General features: G+C 40.6%; 1 protein-coding gene across 1 annotated transcript in view; it reads left to right on the top strand.

The window, feature by feature from the left end:
* Positions 1 to 24,026, top strand: part of LOC132820033 (sodium- and chloride-dependent neutral and basic amino acid transporter B(0+)-like) — a gene marked incomplete at its 3' end in the record, with an annotated part of 68,896 nt that extends 44,870 nt beyond the window's left edge. The window contains exons 9-13 of the mRNA XM_060831954.1: positions 13,133 to 13,258; positions 15,631 to 15,749; positions 21,233 to 21,332; positions 23,646 to 23,765; positions 23,863 to 24,026. Of these exons, the coding sequence (XP_060687937.1) occupies positions 13,133 to 13,258; positions 15,631 to 15,749; positions 21,233 to 21,332; positions 23,646 to 23,765; positions 23,863 to 24,026 (629 nt within the window). The remainder of the gene's footprint in view (positions 1 to 13,132; positions 13,259 to 15,630; positions 15,750 to 21,232; positions 21,333 to 23,645; positions 23,766 to 23,862) is intronic.
* Between the last annotated feature and the right edge of the window lie 313 nt (positions 24,027 to 24,339).

Genomic DNA, 24,339 nt, shown 5'->3' with positions numbered 1-24,339 from the left:
GGGGTATCGTCTTTGAGGGATGGGATGTCTGAAAGCTCAGTGATTGGCTGGTCCTTCCTGAGTGAGTCTGAATACATTAACAATTACATGGCTAGCACAGACCAAGTGGATCTGAAGGGACACATTTGGCACCCATGTAGAAAGTTCTTTACTCATTTGTCTCTTCTGTTTGTGCTCCACAATGCTGACATTTCTGTCAGCTTCAAACATGGTGTATGAGACACTTTTCTTAAAATCCCTAAATGATGCTGTCATTAGTGTGAACTAATGATGTGGAATACAAGGAGGGAGCTCAGTACATGTACCCAGCGTGTACAGTCTGGATAGAATGAAGGGCCAATTAAAACCATTCGCAACCAATGGTGACTCAATGGAAATTTTTATCCACACAGCAAGAAGTTAGGATTGCATATGTATTGCCTGAGAGTGTGGTGGAGGTTACTTTTATTCAAGACATTCAAATGGGAGATCGATCATTGTTTGAAAAGGAAGGAGTTCAGAGCTACTGAGTGGAGGAACTAGGTGAAACTCTAATTTGGATTTTCACAACAGTTTGCATCGTCTCATTCTGTGCTATAATAATTTAGTGATTCTCTGTGCTGTTGCAGACTGGTGCTCAACAAAAAACATTGTGTCTCAGTCCCTGTGTGATTTCTTTCACATGCAGGATATGCTATTGAGTGTCATAGGATGCATCTTCATGAAGTGGGAACCTTCACTGTTGATGTACCTATTTGTGTGTTAAGGGAGCTTTTGGGCCACTTGCATCTACCACTAGTACCAAACACTTTATGGAAGCCAGTAATTGAACAATGCAATTTTCTTCAATGTCATTGGATACCTCTATTGGGCACCCACCTGAAAATCTACCCTCCTAGGAAACAACAGACCAGATAGAGTGAACCCACATATTGTGCCGCTTCCCCACCCCCACCCTTCAACACATACATAAGAATGCCAATGGCAGCCAGCATACCCATTTAAGACATCTCTTAGGGAGTCAATTTACGTCTGGCAAGAAAGGCTGTCCTCAAACCATCCTACCCTGGATTCAATGAGTGGACACTGGGAAGAAGAGAGGCTCTTCATTTTATATATTCCTACTTCAGTCTATGCCTCTGATTCCACCTTATGTAATGGATGAGGTTGGGTTGGGTTGCCCAGAGACCCTGATTGTACCACTAGAAATGGCAGCATTGTTCAACAAGGAGCAGTAAAGTTCTAAAACACATTCAACATTTTCTAGATCCATTATGCAATCTTACTCTGGATGATGGATATTTTGAAGTCATTAATACAACATGGCTGCAGACGTATAATAACACTTGCCTAATTGGATCAGAAATCTCCATTCCTCACCAGGGTCCGTGTGAGCAATACTGGGAGTAAGTACATTGTTGTTTAGTAAGACAGACTTTGATTAATGCTGACAAAAGAAACATTAAGTCAAAACTTCCTGTCTTCCATTCATTCTGAAAATTTGCAAGAAATACTAAAGTGAAGGGAAAATAACAGGAACAAAAAAAAACCCAGAAATTGTTGGAGAAACTCAGCAGGTTTGGTAGCATCTGCAGAGAGAAAGCAGAGTTAATGTTTTGGGTCCAGCAATCTTTCTTCAGAACTGGACCTGAATCATTGACTTTGCTTTCTCCCCATAGATGCTGCCAGACCTGCTGAGTTTCTCCAGAAATTTTTGCTTTTGTTTCAGATTTCCAACATTTGTTTTCTGTTAGTGGAAAATAACAGATGCTGAATGAGAGGTGCATTCCGATTGGTTGACAAGTGAACTCTGATTGGTTGAGTTGTTACACTGAGGGATGTGCCCATTAGAGCTAATTGACATTTATCTGGCAGATTTTGTTTAAATTTAAACCAGGAGGTTGATAGATTGGCCAGAGCATTGTCCGAGTTAATGGCTGTCATCTATTCTGTTCATTTGAATCGGGGCAGAGCTCATACACAGTTTTTCTGACTACAAAGATGATCCCTGTGTCTTCATATACAAAGTTTCCAGTGCATGCAAGTGTGCTACACTGGAAAATCATAATTGTAGCTTTATCCTAAATTTAATGCAAGTGTAATTACATAGAACATAGGAAAGTACAGCATAGAACAGGCCATTTTGCCTACCATGTTGTGCCAAGGTTTAATCCTAATGTAAAATAAAATAACCAAACCTACGCACCCCTCAACTCACTGTTATCCATGTATATGTCCAGCAGTCACTTAAATGTCCCTAATGACTCTGCTTCCACTACCACAACTGGCAATGCATTCCATGCATTCACAACTCTCTGCGTAATGAACCTACCTCTGACGTCTCCTTTATACCTTCCTCCTAAAATCTTAAAACTATGACCCCTTGTGCCAGTCAATCTTGCTCTGGGGAAATCTCTCTGGCTGTTGACTCTATCCATGCCTCTCATGAGGGATATGGCCTCCTCTATATTGGGGTGACAGGCCACCTACTTGCGGAACGTTTCAGAGAACACCTCTGGGACACCTGGACCAACCAACCCAACCACCCCGTGGCTCAACACTTCAACTCCCCCTCCCACTCCACTAAGGACATGCAGGTCCTTGGACTCCTGCATCGCCAGACCATAACAACACGGCGGCTGGAGGAAGAGCGCCTCATCTTCCGCCTAGGAACCCTCCAACCACAAGGGATGAACTCAGATTTCTCCAGTTTCCTCATTTCCCCTCCCCCCACCTTGTCTCAGTCCCAACCCTCAAACTCAGCACCACCTTCCTAACCTGCAATCTTCTTCCTGACCTCTCCGCCCCCACCCCCCACCCCCAACCCGGCCTATCACCCTCACCTTATCACCTTCACCTTAACCTCCTTCCACCTATCGCATTTCCAACAACCCTCCCCCAAGTCCCTCCTTCCTACCTTTTATCTTAGCCAGCTTGGCACACTGTCCTCATTCTTGAAGAAGGGCTCATGCTCGAAACGTCGAATCTCCTGCTCCTTGGATGCTGCCTGTTTGCTGCGCTTTTCCAGCAACACATTTTCAGCTCTGATCTCCAGCATCTGCAGTCCTCACTTTCTCCATGCCTCTCATTACCTTGTATACCTCAATCAGGTCACCTCTCTTCCTCCTAATCTGCAGCGAGAAAAATCCGAGCTTAGTCAACCTCTCTTTGTAAGACAAGCAGCATCTTGGTAAACCTTCTTTGCACCCTCTCCTAAGCCTCTGTATCTTTCCTATAATAGGGCGACCAGAACTGGACACAATATTCCAAGTGTGGTCTCACCAGGGACTTGTAGAACTGCAACAAAACCTCGCGGCTCTTAAACTCGTTCCCCCTGTTAATGAAAGCTAAAACACCACATGCTTTCTTAACAACCTTATCCACTTGGGTGGCAACTTTGAGGGATCTATACACTTGAACACTAAGATCCCTATGTTCCTCCACACTGCCAAGAATCCTGTCATTAATCCTATATTCAGCATTCAAGTTCAACCTTCCCCTTCTAAAATGCATCACTTTGCATTTATCCAGATTGAACTCCATCTACCATTTCTCAGCCCAGCTCTGCATCCTGTCTATGAGGTGTTGCAACCTACAGTAGCCCTCGATACTATCAACAGTACTTCCAACCTTTGTGTCATTTGCAAATTTACTAACCCACCCCTCAACCTCTTCATCCAAATCATTTATAAAATTTACGAAGAACAGAGGTCCAAGAACAGAGCTCTGTGGGACCCCACTCAACATTGACCTCCAGGCAGAATGCTTTCCGTCTACAACCATTCTCTGCCTTCTGTCAGCCAGCCAATTCTGAATCCAGACAACCAAATCTCCCTGTAACCCATACCTCCTAACTTTATGAATGAATCTACCATAGGGAACCTTCTCAAATGCCTTGCTGAAGTCCATATACACCACACCCATTTCTCGACCTTATTAGGATGGAGCTACCGTCCCCGGTGTTCGTTTGAAGGAGAGAAACACTGGATCTGATTCAAAATATAAGCTTTTACTGAGAGAGAGACGTATACAATACAGTGAGATGTTTACTGCTCACTGGAGAAAGCGCCTTCTGATCTATTGTTCTCTTTGTCTAGCTTTTAGCCCCTCGCATCCCAGTGCTACATCCTTATTTGGTAAGAAGCGGTATACTCTAATAGGATTGGTCCCAAAAGTGATAACATTCAGTTACCTCAGTATGAGCTACGTGCAATCTAACACGGTTTCAATGTCCTGTTATCTGTTCACCCTCCCTGGGGCCTCATTATGCCATCAGTGTTTCAGTCTGTTCTTAGTGTAACATAATGGCTTACTGTTGTCTAGTGAAGCTAACAATTTCCAGACTTGCTAATACTACCTTACGTGAGCACTACCTAACAATAAAGTTTCTGAACACAACCTAACCTTAATAATGCTTCCTAACAACCTTCATCGACCTGCTACGTCACCTCCTCAAAGAACTCAATAAGATTTGTGAGGCATAACCTTCCCTTCCCAAAGCCATGTTGACTGCCTTTAATCACACTATGCTTTTCCAAATAGTCATAAATCCTACCCCTCAGAATTCTTTCCAAAACCTTGCTGACCACAGACGTAAGACTGCCTGGCTTGTAATTGCCAGGGATTTCCCTTTTCATTCTGCCATGTTTTATCGCCCACTCTTTTACTCTGCCTGTATCCCTCCAGTCTCTGTGTGTCATCCTCACCATTTGCCTTCCCATCTATTTTCATATCATCCACAAACTTGGCGATAGTCCATTCACTTTCCTCATCAAAGTCATTAATATATTGTAAATAATTGTGGCCGCGGCACTACAGCACTCCATTAGTTATAGGCCATCCTGAAAATGCCCCCATTATCGCAAATCTGTCTTCTATTAGTTAGTCATTCCTCTGCCTGTGCTATTATCCTTCCTCCAACACCACAGGTTCTTATTAACGAGCCAAGTGCATAGTATTGAATGTGTTTTCAAACTCCTCCTCCACAAATGGTGGGATTGTCCTGTGAGAAAGTGAGCACTGCAGATGTTGGAGATCAGAGCTGAAAAATGTGTTGCTGGAAAAGCGCAGCAGGTCAGTCAGCATCAAAGGAGCAGGAAAATCGACGTTTCGGGCATAAGCCCTTCTTCAGGAATCAGATTCCTGAAGAAGGGCTTATGCCCAAAACGTCGATTCTCCTGCTCCTTGGATGCTGCCTGACCTGCTGCGCTTTTCCAGCAACACATTTTTCAGGATTGTCCAGTGAGGAATTTTGTGTGTCTGAATGAGATAATCTTTCATTCTTCTAAACTCTAGATCCTAAAACTACCTCTCTGTTTTAGGAGCAACCGTTTTACACATCTAGCATTTGCCAAGATTTCTGCAAATCTGCCTCAACTTGAAAATAAACAGCATTTTTCCCCAAACCCAAAAGACTTCAGAATCTTCAATCTGAGAGACCAATATACGGCTGTTTATTTTGTTCCCTTGTAATTATTTGAACACTCAGGATTATCCAGTAAACATAATTCAGTTTTAGAATCTCAATTAATATTAAACACTGTATCGTGAATTTGTATTTGCAGGCTGGCTTGGTACAGTTAGAATGTTTTTCTTGGGAACAGTTGAGTGAATTATTGATACGATCCATCAGTCTTTAGGATATATAACATTGAAACATGGCATCACACCAGCACTAAAATTAATATACCACATTATTTATTAGTTCTAAGCAAAACATCTTGTTGGTTTAATATCAGCATCATGTTCGTAACAAAAATAGTAACAATGTGAAACAGTTGACTTCAACTCTTGATCAAACATTGGAGATACCTTGCCCTTTCAGACCTGAAGAGGACTGGGCACTTCCAGGCCTGCCTTAGGGCCTGTAATGTCTGTTTGGAACATACATTGAGGGATTATCTGATCAGTGGCCATTACCTGCAGGGTGCTTGAGAAGTGCCATACTTCAACATTACATTTACATGGTCAATAAATTTACAAGGTTGCTGATCATGCCCATTTTGCAGTATATGAAAGCATAGGAATCTCAACATGTGTACTGACTTCTGAAGGTAGATCTTTGATATATAGGAGTAGAGAACCCCTGGCTGATTTCCCAACTAGAACTCTAGCTAAGGAGATTAATTTGACTGTTCCATTTCAAGTGTAAATTTGAGCATAAGATGGAGCCCATTAAGACATGCCACGAATTTTTTCATGCAGTTGCAGATTCAAATATAGCAAACGCACCCACATTCTGTTTGAATAAGATGTAGAAAGAGAAAAACATAAAGGACATCAAACTTCAGTAACCATTCTCTTATTTAAAAGTAGGACTTATTCTGTAACAACTGAATATTTTTAAAAGCCCTGTATATTGCACTAAATACTCAGATGCATTGAGCACATAGTATCTATGTGTAATAAACAGTACCCTTATGAAAAATATTTTCTCTTTTTTTAACTCAGTCAAGCAGTTTTACACCGTACAAGTTCATTGGATGAGACTGGGGAGATTGTCTGGCATTTAGCCCTCTGTCTGCTTCTAGCCTGGCTGATGGTTGGGGCAGCATTTTTGAAAGGAATCAAATCTTCAGGAAAGGTAAGTGACTGGTGATGAAGACAGTTACAACTACTGACAAAATACAGATTCCCTGTAAGAATAAAACTAGAATTTATGGACTGTTGTGAAGTGCATAGTTTATATCCTTGGTGATGTTAACAGTTCCTGTAAGGTATAGAGAACAGAAAATGAACTAGTGTGTAGTAATCCTTTGTAGCTTCCACAGAGCATGGTTACCCTTTGAGGGGATACAGCCTTGAAGAGGAGCAGATATGACACCTCATGCTGCTCAATCACCTGCCAAGTGTTCAGCCACAAACTGTGTGGGTCCTGCTCTGAACAACACAACAATCAGAGAAATGACGAGGCTGAAATAAGTGTGAAAAAAAGTGTGAAGAACAGTCACAAATTGTAATATCCACAACTGAAATTGAACATAACTAATTTCTAGCCCCAGCAATGCCCCCAAATTCCTGAATGTGTCCCTCATTCTAAGGGTTTCAGTCACTGACACAGGGACTCTGGGGGAAATTCCAATTGCTGCGGAAGGCTGGGCAGGACTGGGGGAAGGGACTGAGCAGATTAGGGTCAGGGTTTTATTTACCATTTGTCTGGATTATTAGAATAGTAAAGAATCATGAAATATGAAGTGTTGCATATATTTGTGAAGTTCTCATCAATTCTCCTGAATACATCTGTCATTTCCCTGAATGTGATTAATTATAAAACTAAAAATAATATTGTAGAATTTAAACTTATTTCCAACATGTAGCTCAGTGTTAAATATCCCCATCATGTAGCCAACTGTCTTCTGATTCACTCTTTGTTTATATTCCTATCAGTTTACAATCAGCTGGATCCAATAAAGTAAATGTTGTACCACTAATACAGGAAAATCTTCCAATTTATTCTCCATTCTCAGGTTGTTTATTTCACTGCAATTATCCCGTATGTGGTTGTGACGATACTCCTGATCCAAGGGGTTACCCTGGAGGGAGCCTCTAAAGGAATTGAATTCTACATCGGAAGCCATTCAGACTTCTCCAAACTGGCTGATGCTCAGGTAAGCTCAACAACAGAATCAATTGAATTTCAAAAATCACTTTGTTTTATTTAACGGTTCCTTGTTTTATTTTGTCTGATTGAGGTATTAAAATTTAGAATTGAAATGTACCTTTCAGTCTTTTGTTTGTATTTGGAAAGATCATTTTGCACATGTTGCGAAAAGCTAGCTGAGACTTTGTGATGAATTGTAATGAGTTAGTTTATTGTTGTAATCATCTTGGTATGAGCAGGAGGGAATCAATGCTCAGGGCTAGGATGATGAGATTAGATACAACTGGATGAGATCGGCAGTGGGATGCAAAGGATTGTTTATTGTCAGTGCCTCTTTCTTTCTGAAATCATGGATTGATTCAGTAATCAGATTTTCAGTTACAATCACTTATGAGACTATGTCATCAATATTTGTTCAATATACATTGGTGGGATATGGGCATTGCTGGCTGGCCAGCATTCATTGCCCATCTCTACTTGCCCTTGAGAACGGCAAAGCTGTGGTAATCCATTTGACAATTCCTGACCTGTTTAATGCCAATGATATTTGGAGTTTATTGAGAAGTGGGAGATGGCATTGTCACAATATCATCTGTACCTGAGATGTGACTACAGAGAGAAAGCAACTGAGCATCTGCTTAACCAAGTAAATTGTTTGATTGCAAAATTAACAGCACATGAACTGTGATAGTGAAGGAAATGTAACTCTCAATGAGTGAACTTAGAGTAGTTCAGAAATAAAATGCAGAATTTTATGCCCTTCCAAATGACAATTTGGGAGCAATGGGACATGAAATTGGGTGGGAAAGCATTAGTTTGTAGCTTCTTGTCACTCATCTATCGTGGTGGCAGAAGATTCATGGATGGATTTTGATGCTCTGCCATTACTTATGGTGTTTAAGTGGCCAATGAATGGCCATTGAAACATCTCCTCCCTGGTTCTGCACCTACTTGTGGAGACCAGGGGACAATCATGAGGAAAAGCGAAATCAAAATCCTGTGAATTCCTATCGGGCTTCCAAGAAGGGGGAATTCATCTAAAGGCATCAACACTTTTTTGAAGGACTCTACTTCATGTAGATGGGAGGACCTGGGGGAGCTGCTGAGAGCTAAGATCCTGCCTTTCAGTTGATCTTCTCCCCCTTCCCCCCCAAACCCTTCTTCCACATCAACAATAATAATGTGACTCTACGCATGTAATAGGTAATTTCACACTGAGCCAAGTTTGTAAATGTCAGGAGATACCATTTTTATAACAGCAGAGTGGTGCATATCAGAGATATTTCTCTGAACCTCTGAGTGCAGTCAGAAATTGCTGTGGAATTTACACATAAATAACAAGGAGCATCTGGAGCCTCACCATTTAAGTATAAGATGGTTTGTTACAAATGTGCACTTAGTTTGACATTCATACCTATTTTAAATCTAATTTAAATCATTTTTGTGATCCAAATTAACCCCAATGTGTGCAGTTTACATTTTGCTTAACAGACTGCAGTGCAGAAAATAGCAATGTCTTTGCAGAAGATCAGATTTTTGGTCCAGTGGGGTTTTATTTCTGCTATGAGTCAATTTTGGAGGGAAAATCTTAAAGTTGGCAGCAAGTAGTCAAAGGAAAATCAAATGATGGCCCTCCTATTAAGTGAGATGGTGTTGATCAGAGCTAGTTTAATTCAGTCAGATCACATTGAGCTGCTGGACTAACTCACACTATGCTTCTTGTGGTCAATGTAGTTTTTCAGTTGAATGAGTTCAAGTGAAATCGTTCAGCGCTGATGAATTCTCCCTTCTATTTATCAGGTCTGGAAAGATGCTGCAACACAAATTTTCTACTCGACATCAGTGGGTTGGGGCAGTTTAATCACATTGTCATCCTACAACAAATTTCACAACAACTGTTACCAAGATACCATCATTGTCTGTGTTGTTAATTGTGCTACGAGTGTGTTTGCGGGATTTATCATCTTCTCCACTCTTGGACACATGGCTCATGTGCAAAACAAGCCCGTTTCAGAGGTTGCACAGTCAGGTAAATACAAAGTTAACCATACTATTCTGCTGCAGGATAGCACATATGTGTCATTTGTTAGACATCGATGGGGTACTAGAGGACACCTGGGCCTGAGTGTAATTTGCCCAAAAGAGCATTGAGTCAATGGGATTAATGGAATGAGAAAGGAACAGAAAAATAATTGAGAATGATAGTAACAGGGCAACAGGCAAACATAAGACAGGTGCTCAGAGAATTCAGTAACAGAAAGATCAACTTTTCCTACATTATTGGAATTGGTGCACAATGAAGTTCTCATGGAATGATTGTGTTTATTAGTGGCTTCTATTTCCGGATTTATTTTGATGTTAAATAAAAGTTGGGTTGATAGCTAGGGAATGGTAGAACAATTATTGCGTGGCAGTGATTAGATTACTGAATAACCTGGGTATCTGTCCAGGGACAACCATGCCAACCACCACCACCTGCCTCCTCCTATTCATTCTCCCAGGATAACTCTGCCATCCTGGAAGCAAGATTTGAGAGATTCAGCAAACCTCTAGTGATTTTGAGATGTACTCCATTTGAACTTGATTTGATACCTTCAGGAAGCCAGTGGTTTGATCCACCATGTTCCTGTTGATAGCGAGTGTTCCATTGTACACCAGCTTGAGTGGCAAGGAAAAACCACCAGCAAGGACAGGTCTGGATATTCCAGTTGTTCTGAACTCCTTGTCACTGCCCTCTTGTTTGACTGAGGCTGGAGGAGTGCATTATCTCCCACTCATCCACTACTCCATTGATAACAGCATGCATGTAAATGTTTTACCCAGTAACCACCTTGGGCAATGATATAACTTAGCTAGAATGGGTTTAAACTTAGAAGATCTATAAACCAGGTTTCTTTGGGAATCCAAGATGGCAGCGACCCAGCAAGTCTGAGTCTACAGTGCTCCTCCCAAGACTTGGGCAAAGTGGGTCGCCCACCCCCACCACACTCACCAAATCATTTAAAATAGTTTTTACTTAATGTAATTAGTTGTTTAGTATTGAATTTAAACAATTTCATCTCCAGTAAAAATGACTAAAGGGGAGCCTGCAGCTCTCAGCAAGCAGGAACCCCTCCCCCACCCTCTCCAGCTGCAGAAGAATTTAAAATGAAGTGCCAGGGGCAATACAAATTCAAAATCCCATATTTCTCTCCATTTATAAGGGCTTTAATCAGAATATATCGTCCAGATTCGTCTTTTATCTGATTTAGGATTTTGAAAGGGAAATTCTTCCGAATAAGAATAACAACTCCCCTGCGTTTTGAGCTAAAAGAAGAAAAAAAGGCCTGATCAAATCCACCCTGTCGTCATTTCAAGTGTTCTTTATCCAATAAGTGTGTCTCCTGTAGGAGAGCTCTATCAACCCTTTCTTTCTTGAGGTTTGATAATATTTTCTTCCTTTTGACTGGTGAATTACTCCCCTTGACATTCCAGGTGCACCACTTAACCGACTGATCAACCATAATCGTCCAGGCAAATCCGAGACCCCTCGGGAGGGGAAACCCTATCCTGAACATCCCGAGCAAAGAGCATATAAAATTCACAAAAATAAAGGCTCTCTAATACACTCACAACAGTAAAATAAAAAACTATTTCGAAATAAAAAAAATATAAACCGTATTTAAATGGAGATTTTCCCCCTTGTTCCCGGGGGTATCACTTCCTTTCCAAAAGTCTATTGTATCCCCTCCAAACCAGTGCCCCACCCTTGACCCAGGCGCTCCTCAATAGGATGAAAAAAATTCAAATATACTACAGAACTAGAGTTAACAGTGAGCACCCTACTCGCCCCACCCCAACCTACACCAACGCCTGGATATATTTGGTAATGTTAATACCATGTATAAACATATATAACTATGAAATTACAACCTCAACAAGTAATAATTAAATATAATAATACAAAATAACAAGGGAAAACAACCCCGCTCCTAGAGACAGGTAAAATAGTATAAGGTAACCACCTCCCCCCACCAACATTAACTAGACCCCCCAGCCTATATATATGTATAAAATAAAAAACACAAGGAGGTGGAGAAAATCGTTAAGTAGAGAACAAATAAATAAATCCCTCTCCCCACCCCCCAAGATAATATTAAACAGTAAGGTAAAAAAATGATTAATATATTAAAAAAAAGGGAGGGTGGGATGTAAACCGGAGTGGGGGGAAAGCAAACCAACATCAATTATCTCTTACAATTTATCTAAGAGAGTCCAAAAATTCCTTGGTCTTTTCCAGCGATCCGAAGTTATACATGGACCCTTTTGGGAAAATGCCAGAAGAATCACCATCCTTAACAGAACTCAGGCTATTCAGCTGAAGATACTTCATAGGGCCCATATAGCACCGGATCGATTGGCAAAATTTAAGGCAGGAACATCTCCAATGTGTCCCAAATGTAAAATAGAGGTGGGCACTTTTGTACATTGCCTATGGACCTGTCATAAGATCCGTAGATATTGGACTAAAGTAGCAACTGCTATGACAGAAATCTTAGGAACGGAAATTAGAGTGGAACTTGTATCTCTCTTTTTGGGCTTTTCGAACTCACCCTCCCTGGATATGCACGGGAAGAGATTATTTTCTATTCTCTCTTTCTATGCAAGGAAAAATATTTTGGTAAACTGGGTGGCTGAGGGCCCCCCTGGACTTTCAATTTGGCACAGATTAGTTATGGAATGTATTCCCCTTGATTTCCTTACAAATATGGTGCACCAAAAGACCAAATTATTCCATAAAATATGGCAGTCCTTCTTGAATTATATAAATACATATATTTCGGCCGTCCTAACAAGGGCTTTTATTTAATTGAAATGGCAAACCTGGCTGGTCCGTGGCCCCTTGGGAGAGGAATCCCACACGAATACGGGTTTTGTTACATATGATGTTAATACATTCCCAGCATGTATCTCAGTACCCAATTTCTGTGTTATCCGTTGGGTTTTTGTTTCTCTTAATTTAATAATGTAAGAGACTTAATTCTGCACTCTGGTTAGTTGTCGGTTAGATTAGTAGTTAGTTGAGTTTTTTTTGTCGGTTTTTTTTGTTAAATTTTGGTTATTATTTATTTAAGATTTAATTGTATATCAATGTTTATGCTTGGGTTTTTTTTATTTTGTAAACTTGTAAAAATGTTAAATTTTCAATAAAAATACCTATAAAAAAACAAGTTTCTTTAAAATTATTGATTCCCATTGAAAGTAGGCACTATTCAACAAATGTACAGAACTGATTTAACATAGTTTCAGAGATGAAATTACTGGCCTTCGACATATCCAGTTCACAATTAAGATGTCACAATCTCACCATTCTGAATTACTGATCTCATGTCCATACATTCATCCTTATATTCAGGGTGTGCCACATGGTATGTTCCAAAAGTAATTGGAATGTCTCAGCTGAGACTTTTTGAATTTGCCTCAACATCAGTGACTATACGGAATTAAATGTAGCAGTGTGTGTTGATTGTACGCAGGACTAATATTATCATTTGTTTTGTATCCATTGTTCAGGGTTTGGTTTGTCCTTTATTGCCTACCCAGAGGCCCTTGCACAGTTGCCATGGGCAACTTTATGGTCCATTTTATTTTTCTTCATGCTGCTCACTTTGGGACTTGACACATTGTTTGCAAGTTTTGGTCAAAATGACATCTTTTAAGTTCAACAATAATGTTACTTAATTTAACCAATCTCTTTCTACTTCTATAAAAGGAACTTATCTAAGCTATTATGTTTGGAACTACTGCTGATGATTGTAATGCATGAGAAAACAATGTTACTCGAGAGTCAAATTCTCCACAATGTCTTAATGAAACCTCAGCTTGGTTGAATGAAGCGTGTTCCAAGTTGTAGGAAAGAAATATTCAGGTCATTGTTACCTAACATCTGGAAGATTTACAGTGGAATTCATGTTTTTTAAAAATCTGCATTCATGTTCAGTCGCTGTTCACAATTTTGTTTTTCTTCATTCATTCATGGGATGAGATCATTGCTGCCTAGGCAGCATTTATTGCCCATCTCTAATTGCCCAGATGGCAGTTAAGAGTCAACCACATTGCAACGGGTCTGGAGCCACATCTAGGCCAGGCCAAGTAAGGATGGCAGCTTCCTTCTCTAAAAGACATTAGGAAATCAGGTCAGCTTTTCCAACAATCAATTCATGGTCATCATTAGATTCTGAATTCCACCAACTGCCGTGGCAGGATTTGAGCCTGGGTCCCTTGGATATAATCTCTGGATTAACAGTCCAACGGTAATACCATTAGGCCATTGCTTCCCCTTTCCTTGTTCTTTCTGTTGTATCATACAACTCATATTTCTGTTTCTGCTGCCAAGTTCTAGGTGTCTCAATATAATAACTATCATTTTTGATGTACATCTAGACCCTTTTCATCAGGAACAGGATTTGTTAAAATGTACTGAGCAGCAATTATGTTGTGATTCAGTTAACAGACTAATCTGGAGGCCTGGATAAATGACCTGGAGACATGAGATCAACCCTCACCTCTATGTCAAAAAAGAACTGCAGATGCTGGAAATCAGAAATTGCAGGAAGAACTCAGCAGGTTTGGCAGCATCTGTAGAGAGGAAGCAGAGTTAATGTTTTGTGTCCAGTGACCCTTCTTCAAAAAACAGCATTCTGAAGTAGGGTCACTGGATCTGAAATGTTAATTCTGCTTTCTCTCCACAGATGCTGCCAAACCTGCAGAGTGTTTCCAATAGTTTCTGGTTGTGTTTCACGTCAGTGTCTGAGGAATTTGAATTCAATCAAATAAACCTGGATGAAATAACATTGCTGTCAGTAATTTTGACTGTAGAGCTATCATTGTGTCAGAAAAACCCATCTGACACCTAATGCCTTTTATAGAAGGAGATTGTGTGTGAGAGACCTTCTTGAAAACCTCAGAACCATAATCATATGTTAGACCCTGGAATCCTTGATGTGCATTTTGCTTCAATGCTTTATGTTATTAAAGAATCTAACAGAATATTTATTGCAGCTCACTGTTATATTCAAACATTATATTCATGTACGCTTCTCGGTGAGTATGAAAGTACTCAATTACAACATGCAGCACAGTTTGTCAGTATGTCATGCTTGAAGTGGCCCAAGTCAAGATAGTTTCTGAGACCTTTCTGCTCTTAAGTCACATAATTATGCAGGGTTTATATAATGTCTTACAGGTTATTATATTAAATAAGATTCCCTACTGTGTGGAAACAGACCCTTTGGCCCAACAGGTACACACCGACCCTCCGAAGAGTAACCCACCCAGACCCATTCTCCTACGTTTACTCCTGACTAATGCACCTAATACTACAGGCATTTTAGCATGGCCAATTCACCTAATTTGCACATCCTTGGATTGTGGGAGGAAACCAAGCATCCGGAGGAAACCCATGCAGACATCACAACCCACACTCATTCCACACAGACAGGCACCCAAGGCTGGAATTGAACCTGGGTCCCTGGCACTGTGAGGCAGCAATGCTAACCACTGAGCAACCTTGCTGCCCCACAGTGCTGTGGTAACATATTAATTGTGAGGCATGAAACAACAAGCCTCTCTGAAATAAAGTGGCAAGCCACTCAGTTGTGGCTCATTGCTCCGATAGGAAAAATAAACCAGATGAACTGCCTGGCATCAGAAACAGCAAAGGTACAATCTTCCCAATCAGTGTTGCAAACTCTTCTGCAATACAATCTGAGAGAGTTCTCCCACACATTGTTGAACTAAATGTCTAATATTGTCATTCCCACTGAATCACAGCCTATAGCCCACATCTCAGAATCTTCTATCACCCACCCTGAGATGGTGAGTTACTTTCAGGAGACATTAGCAAGCCTCCATTTTCCAAACATTGCTCTTATACAATTCTGCCCATAGACAGAGAAATCTCTCCCCATTGGCTCCTTTAGTTCTCTTGGCTGCCATTTCTCTGGTGGTGGATTTATCTAAGACTTGGTATAAATCATTAATTAATCACTGATAACTTTTGTTTTCAGTAGAAACAGTAATAACAAGCCTGCTGGACCAGTTTCCTGAGTTCCTTAGGCCAAAGCATCTTTATCTGACAGCTGGTCTTTGTTTGTTATTTTATTTCCTTGGCCTTCTGTTTGTAACACAGGTAAGTTGTAGCTTAGTCATTTGCTATGTTTCCACATGAGCAATCAACCCTCTCTAGACAAGGATACTCAGTAAAATGAGACACTGTTTCATAAATCACAAAGAATTAAGTTCAGTCTAAAGAAGCTCCCAGCATTTAGAACCCCACTGCTGGTTTGGTTTTGGACCAGGGATGATGATAAAAATGGATAATTGGCAGTCCAGAATAAGAAGAATTAACTGGAGGAGAGCTGACTTCAATGGGCAAAGAATGGAGCTGAGCCAGAGAGACAGGAACAAAATTATGGTGGGAAAAACAGTCACTGAACAAAGGGCTATGTTTAAAATAGACATGATTCAGGTACAATCAAGGTATGTTCCCTCAAAAAGCAAAAGGAGAACAAACAAATGCAGAGCTCTGAGGATGAACAAAGGAGATAGAATACAAAATGAAGAAGAAAAAGTGAGGTTATGATGAGTGTCAAGACAAAAACTTCAAGCAGAACACTAAGGTTCAAAGGGGAAATGAAAAGCATATTGGAGAAGTGAAGGGGGTTTAATAAGAAGATTAAGGTCAGAGGTAAAGCCACCATGGGCCTACTGGGCCACAGAGAGGCGACGAGTGATGGTTTAATGTGAGAATCACCACACCTCAGGGAAGGGGAGAGGTTGATACTTCGTGGTATCTTCAGCTGGTGCAGGAATTGAAACGCACCTCTGACATCTCTCAGCATTTCAAGACAGCTGTCCAGCCAAATGTACTAACTGATGAGAAAGCACTGATGAGAAAGCACTGTCAGCCAAACATATCAAGGAATCCCAAAGTCTTCTATAGGCACATTAATAGCAAAATGAGGAGTTGAGTCAATTAGGGTAAAAAAGGTGGTTTACACAGTGAATCATAGAATCCTATAGTACAGAAGAGGACCTTTGGCCCTCAAGTCTGTACAACCAAAATTATATTAATTCTACATTAATCTCACTTTCCAGCACTTGGCCCACAAGTTGAAATATAGGACATATGGAGACAAGAGACATGACTAAGGTGTTAACTGAATATCTTGCATCTGTCTTTACTAAGGAGATGGAAGCGACACCAGTTATAGTAATGGAGGAGGAAGCTCTATCACGATAAAGATCAATATTCACCAGGAAGAAGTTTTGAGTAGGCAATCAATATTTAAATTGACAAGGTCCAGAAGCAGGTGTCATGCATCCAAGAACATTTAGGGAAGCAAGTGTAGAAATTAAAGCACCACTGACCATAATTTTCCAGCCTTCCCTAAACTCAGGGGAGGTGCTGACTGGTTAGACAATTGCAGACGTTACGCCTTTATTTGTAAAAAAAACCTGTGAAGGTAAGCCCAGCAATGACAGACAATTCAGTTTAACTTCAGTGGTGGATAAAAATCTGGAAACAAATATTAATGACAGAATCAGTTGAGGCATAGATAAATATGTGGGTTAATTCGGAACAGTCAGCGTGGATTTCTAAAAGGCAAATCATGGCTGACAATTCTTGAAGAGGTAATAGAAAGGATCGATGAGGGTAATGTCATTGATGTGGTGTACATGAACCTTCAAAACTCACTTTAAGCAATGTTACACAGCAGACTTATGAAGAAAGTTATAGCTCATGGTATAAAGGAGATAATAGCAGTCTGGATACAAAATTGGCTGGGTGAAATAAAATGGAGAATAGTGATCACCAAATATTTTTTGGGTTGTAGGAAGGCTTGTAATGGAGTTCGCCAGAGATCGGGATTGGAACAAAAACAGAAATTGCTGGTGAAACCCAGAAAGTCTGGCAGCATCTGTAGGGAGAAAGCAGAGTTAATGTTTCAAGTCCAGTGACTCATCATCGAGAAATGGTAACTCCACTTTCTCACCAGAGATGTACCGTAGCTGCTAGGTTTCACCAGCAATTTCTGTTTGTGTTTTTGATTCAGATGTCCAACATCCATAGTTCCTTGTTTTACATCAGTTGTGGGAGCCCTGCTTTTCCTGCTTTATTTGCAGGGTATAGACCTTGTCTTGTAAGGGACAGTTTCAAAGTTTGGAGGTGACATGAACCTTGGAAGGATTGTAAACTCTAAGCAAGAGAGTTGAAAAGTCCACAAGTTCACAGACATGTTGGTGGAGTGAGCAGGTAGCTTCCAGGTAAAGCTCAATGCAAGAAGTTTGAGACGATCCATTTTGGGGAGAGAAAACATTTGTAACGTCAGGGGTGCAGTACTTAAGAAGTGCAGGAGTGGTCTGGGCAGCTTTTCACAGATCATTGAAGATAGTAGGATATGTAGAGAGAGCATATGGTATCCTGGGCTTTAATAATAGAGTTATTAGGGTATAATAGCAAGAAGGTTATGTTGAACTTGTATAAGAAATTTGTTAATCCTCACCAGGTGTGCTGAGCACTGTTGTGAATGCTACAATATTGGAAGGATGTGAACACTTTGGAAGAATGCAGAAGAGATCGACAAAAATGATTCCAAAATGAGAAACTTAATGTATGAGAATACATTGGACAGATTGGGTCATTCTCCTTAGAGAGGAGAGGAGGGGTCAAGAGAAGATGTGACAGACATTGCCAAACTCATATGAGGTCTGAATAGAGTAGATAGGGAGAAACTGTTCCCCTTTGTGAAAGGATCGAGAATGAGATGGCTCAGATTTAAAGCGATTTGCAAATGTAATGAAGAAGATCTTTTTCATGTTCAGGTCTGGAGTGCACAGCTTTGAAATGTGATGGTGAGTCAATTGAGGTATTGGTGATTATTTAATTGGAAAAAGGGTGTGAGGAAGGGGTGTGTGGCAGGAGTCATAATGCTTGCTGGGGAGCAGTGTGGACATAATGGGCTGAATGGCCACCTTCTGTACTGTAACAATCTATGATTCTGTGACTCTTTCTCTTGTTTGTTTGTGGAATGTGAGTATTGCTGGCTAAGAAGACAGTCAACAGGATGTGATTTATCCATTCCCTGCAGCCTTACAGTGCAGTGGGCAGGATAAATTTCCTAATAATGGGGCTCATGCCAATCACCAGCAGGAAGAGGTGCCATCCTTAGCAAGAGTATCCGATTGACCAGCCATTCCACCAGTGTCAGCAGTGCCACAAGCTCAGTGGTGGGCACTGCTGGTACTGCAGGCAAGGCCACATGTGGGACCAAGGAATCTATAAATCCTGGATATTGGGTCGAGGAAGGTTTGTAAATCTTTGGTTGGGATGGATTTTGCAGAGCAGTTGAGCATGATGCTATGTGTAATTGGAGTGCCCCCAAGTTGCCCCCTGAAAACAACACCCTCCCTTCTTTCCTTCCCACCATTTTATGCATGTCTTTATAAACAAAATGTGGATTCCTACCGACTTGCTTTGCAAAATCCATTTCCAACTCTCCACCCTCAGTACCCTTGTCCCTTGATGAAGATTTCCAATTCCTTCCTGAAGGATCATCATTGAGCTGAAATGTTAATCTTATTCATCTCCCTGTTGAATATGTCTGCCCTGTTGAATAATTCTAGAATTTCCTGATTTCCATCTCAACTTTCCAGCACCTGAAATTCTTTGCTTTGTAAATCAACTTTCTTTTGTGCCTGGTGCCTGCTTTAGCTTGGTTGTGGGGAATGCAGTTTTGTAAAGTGCTCTTGCAGGACCCTTGCCGAAGTGGTGAATGTTGAAGGTGTTCCTTGGTGAGTCAATTAAACAGGCAGCATTCTCTTGGATTGTGTCATGCTTTCTGTGTTTCACAAAGTCCATAAGCCTCATCAATTGGATCACAAAACTGTAGAATAGAAATCAGAAGGAATGGTCATCAAACTTTACAGCACTGTGGTCAGACCTTACCTTAACTACTGTGTCCAGTTCTTCCCAACAAGACAGACAGACACATGGATACTGGAGACTGTAATGCTAGGAGCCACAAGACTGACCCCTAGAATTGGGGTTTTGAGTTATGAGGAAAGATTCAAGAAATTGTACTTTTCAGGCTGCAGACCAGTTCATTTTGAGAGGTGATCTTATGCGGTTATAGAATGTGATTTTACTCAGAATATTAAATTTATGAGATTGGAGAGCTTGGTTTAAAATGAGGAAAAGCAATTTGAGAATTTATGTCTGGAATTCTGCAACACATGAAGAATGATTGACACACAGCACTAATTTCTGCATTGAGCAGTGGAGGCTAAAATCTAGAAATCATTGATGAAGCAATCAGACGTTGCAATATCAGGGTGTTCACCAATTATTAACGTCTGTATGAAGATGGAGTGATGACCTTCCTCATCCAGGATAAAGCTGTGGTCTCTATATTTATTGCTGCCTTTAATTCCCACGATCGCAGTAATAAAAAGAAAATATTTTGACTAATGTTGCAGATTTAATTTAATAAAGACGATTGCAATTTGAGCAGAGGGAAAGTTGATGAGGAATATGTGTCATCTGAGAATGTAGTAGAGGTCATGGGAAGGGGAGATATCTAGAGGACTTTTGTGAACATTTCATAAATATCATTAGTACAATGTTCCCAGGAAGTTAAAACAGTGAATAAAATATTGAAAGGCATGGAAAGATCATAATATATAAATCCAGAGAGGTGTTGCACCTGACCGAGATCACATCTGGACAGAATCATAGACTCTCTGCGGTGTGGAAATACCATTTAGCCCATCAAGTCTGCATTGATCCTCTGAAGAGCTGCGCACCCAGAACCAACCTCTACCCTACAACCCTGCGTTCCCCATGGTTAATCCGCCTAGCCTTTGCATCCCTGGACACTATGAACAATTTAGCATGGTCAATCCACCTAATTCACATATTTAAAGTCTGGTTGAAGATTTGTAGCTCGGGTGTCCGTTGTTGTGGTTCTGTTCGCCGAGCTGGAAGTTTTTGCTGCAAACGTTTCGTTCCCTGGCTAGGGAACATCATCAGTGCTATTGGAGCCTCCTGTGAAGCGCTGCTTTGATGTTTCTTCTGGTATTTATAGTGGAAGCGGCAAGAACAAACCACTATAAATACCGGAAGAAACATCAAAGCAGCGCTTCACAGGAGGCTCCAATAGCACTGATGATGTTCCCGAGCCAGGGAACGAAACGTTTGCAGCAAAAACTTCCAGCTCGGCGAACACAACCACAATAATCCACATATCTTTGGACTGTGGAAGGAAACCAGAGCACCTGGAGTAAACCCACACAGACATGGGGAGAACTTATAAACTCCACACAGACAGTCACCCAAGGGTGGAATCAGACTTGCATTCCTGGCATTGTGAGGCAGCACTGCTAACCACTGAGCCACCGTGCTGCTCCATGCAAAATTGATTGTTTATTTCAAAAAAGAAAAATGGAACACAACTAATTCCAGCCCTTCAAGGAATGAGAATAAATCGAGGAAACAGGGTATTTTGCGGTTGAGAAAAGATAAATTCTTAAATCCTTTTAATGTCTATTTTAAAGATTTGAATGTTATGTTTTTTTCCATTTAATGCTTTCTAATTTTCCATTTCATTTTAGGTTGGGATTTATTGGTTACATTTAATGGATTATTTCTGTACTGGATGGATTCTCATTGTAGTTGCTCTGTTGGAACTCATTGGTCTCAGCTGGATCAATGGTGGGTATGACTGGAAAAAAAAATAATTACAATTGAAATGTATTTATGAGAATACTTTCACCTCTTCAGAGAACACTACAAAATCAACACTGGATATTGTGCAGATAACTATAGGGTTTGATCAGTTAGTGAGGATTTAGACTTGAGTCAAATGAATAATGACAGAGGCAAAAGTTTAGGATTATAAAATTCATGAACTAATTTTATTGAACTATGTTTCAAAATCACAAGGCTATGATTCAGATATAACAGGTGAACAACATCATGCATGTCCCACAGTGAAAAGCAAAATTTAGAAACTAATTGACTTGCTATTCAATCATGCCCTCACTTGATAACTACCCCACAGCAACTGAATCCTTCCAATCCAATTAACCTGTGGCATATTTGCCTTCATTGGAAGTGGCATTGATTGTAAGGGTAGGCAAATTATGCTGCAGCTTTATGGAACTTTAGTTAAGTCACACTTGGTGTATTACATACAGTTCTGGTCACCACAGTAGCAGATGGATGTGGATGCTTAGGAAACGTTTACCAGGATGTTGCAGGGTATGGCGATTTTAGCTATGAAGAACATTTAGACAGACTGGGTTTGTTTTCATTGGAATATGAAAGGTTGAGGGGTGACTTGATAGAAGTTTAGAAGATTGTGATGGCATGGATTGAGTGGAAGGGAAGAGGTTTTTTTTCCCAGGGTGGAGGGATCAATGACTAGGGGACACACTTTCAAGGTGTGGGGGGATGTTTCGAAGTGATCTACAAGGCATGTTTTTCACACAAAGGGTGGTGAGTGCCTGGAACATGCCTGCTAGAGGAGATGGTAGAAGTAGACACAATAGCAGCATTCAAGAAGCACCTGGACAAATACATGAATAGGAAGGGAATAGAGGGATACAGATCCTGTTCGTGAGGACAGTTTTATTATGGAAGAGCAAAATGTGTAAGCGCAGGCTTAGAGGGCCGATAGGCCTATTTCTATACAGTTGTGTTCTTTGTCCATTCTGACTGTTTCAAAACCCCCAAATATTCCCTTCCACCTTCATAACAGAAGCATCACATGGGTAGATTCTTAACATTGTTTCAAGACTTCTCACTTCCCTGACCACAATGATGATCCTACAGAATCAGGAGATTCCCTTAATGAGATTGTTCCTGTGAGTGTCTTGATCATCATAGAGATTAGGAACATTAATATGCTTCCTGATCCTTTATCTTGGGACACAGGAATAAGAGTAGGCCATTCAGTCCATCCAACCTGTTTCCTTATTTAATACCATCATGGTCAGACAACACTCCAATGTCTTTTATCTGTGCTATCCATATCCATTCATTCCATTGGACAAGTTTCTTGATCATTTTCTTGCCCTTATGGTGCCCTAAGAATACAGCCAAGGGAATACTATTTACTGATTACCTGTTTACAGGAATTAACATTAGCCATTGTTTCCATTCCCTTAACTATTGTTCACACAAAGATCAGGCTCATCAATTCTAAAGTGATGAATGCAATTTCTTAGCCGATATTTTACATTTCCAGATTTTGGGAGACCAGGCATTGGCTGGAAGCTGTACACCAGGATCAGGCAGATGTCCCAACACACTGGCTATATGGGAATTGCCTGGGAATGTATGATACTCATGGAAATACCCAGTGTCAAAAATCCTCTGAATAAGTTCCAACTCTGAGTTAGAGACAGAGACTTCAGAAAGTTCTGACTGACTTATAATTACCCAGGAAATGTTAGAAGGATTAAAATCTGCTCTCATTATAAAAATGACTCCCTCAATCATTCACGTTGACCTGACAATGAATAACATTAACAGTCTCCCACCAAGTCATTCACCTGTGACATCACTTCCCATGGGCATGTGACCACCCACCACTCTCTATTCCAGACAACACACACCTCTCATCTCCACTATCAAACACTCCCAACTCCATACCTGACCAGATCCAAATCTTCCACAACCCTGCTTCACAACCAACATGACTTCACCACATCATCAATCCCCACTCATTGGCACCTTTGGCCTCAACCTGCCACCTCACTTCATCTCCCATTTACCTTGAACACTTGTCTTCTCGAAACAGTGTGAGAGTTCCTTCAAGACCTTTAAATCTTGGAGTACAGATAATCGATTTGGTGATAGGGAACACTCTGTTCATCCAATTTGAAATCTTCAGCAATCCTTTCTCTGTTTAACCTGTTCATCAATGCCACCTGTACAAGATGAACTTCAACAGAAAATAAGCTGCCCTGAAGACAGGACAGTGTGAGTGATGGTGTCTCTCTGCTTCCTTGCCATTCACAGGGATAAACAGATTCATCAAGGACATTGAGATGATGATTGGGAAAAGGAATTGGCTTTTCTGGCTCTGGTGGAGAGCTTGTTGGATTCTGATCTCTCCGTGCATTTTAACCGTAAGGAGATGTTACATCTTTGAGTGATTTAAGCTGAATGTAAAAATGTACAGTAAGTCCCTTTCATCATGTTACTGATTTTACTTTCTGTGTTTATTTCATTCAAGCAATCTTAGTCTGGTCCTTAACAACATTTGCCCCTCCTACATATGGACCAGTTGAATACTCTGTCTGGTCAATAGCGCTGGGCTGGTGTATGATCATCTTGTGTATTATGTGGGTACCCATAATAGCCGTGGTGAGAGTTGTCCAAGCTGAGGGCCCCACCTTGTGGCAGGTGAGGAAATGTTTGAAAGATCAGGAAACAGTTTCTGTGACAACCTCTCAGACTCCTACTTTACAGCAACTTTTAGTAATACAGTGCCTCTACTGCTATATTATATCCCACTGTACTCCCAAGAAGTGTCATAAAGTAAAATCTTACACCAAACCTCACGACAAATTACACAGTAGAAGAACAGAAGCTTGGCTGAACCAGTCGGTGTGAAGATATGTTGAGAAGGAGAAAAGAGAAATAGAGAAGTCTAATAGTGAATATGTAACCACTGGTGATTGTCATTAAAATGCATTTGGTTTACTAATGT

The sequence above is a fragment of the Hemiscyllium ocellatum genome, chromosome 11, assembly GCF_020745735.1.
Source record: "Hemiscyllium ocellatum isolate sHemOce1 chromosome 11, sHemOce1.pat.X.cur, whole genome shotgun sequence".
Classification (NCBI taxonomy): Eukaryota; Metazoa; Chordata; class Chondrichthyes; order Orectolobiformes; family Hemiscylliidae; genus Hemiscyllium; species Hemiscyllium ocellatum.
The sequence above is the reverse complement of the archived record's forward strand: the minus strand, read 5'-3'. Positions and strand labels throughout refer to the sequence as shown.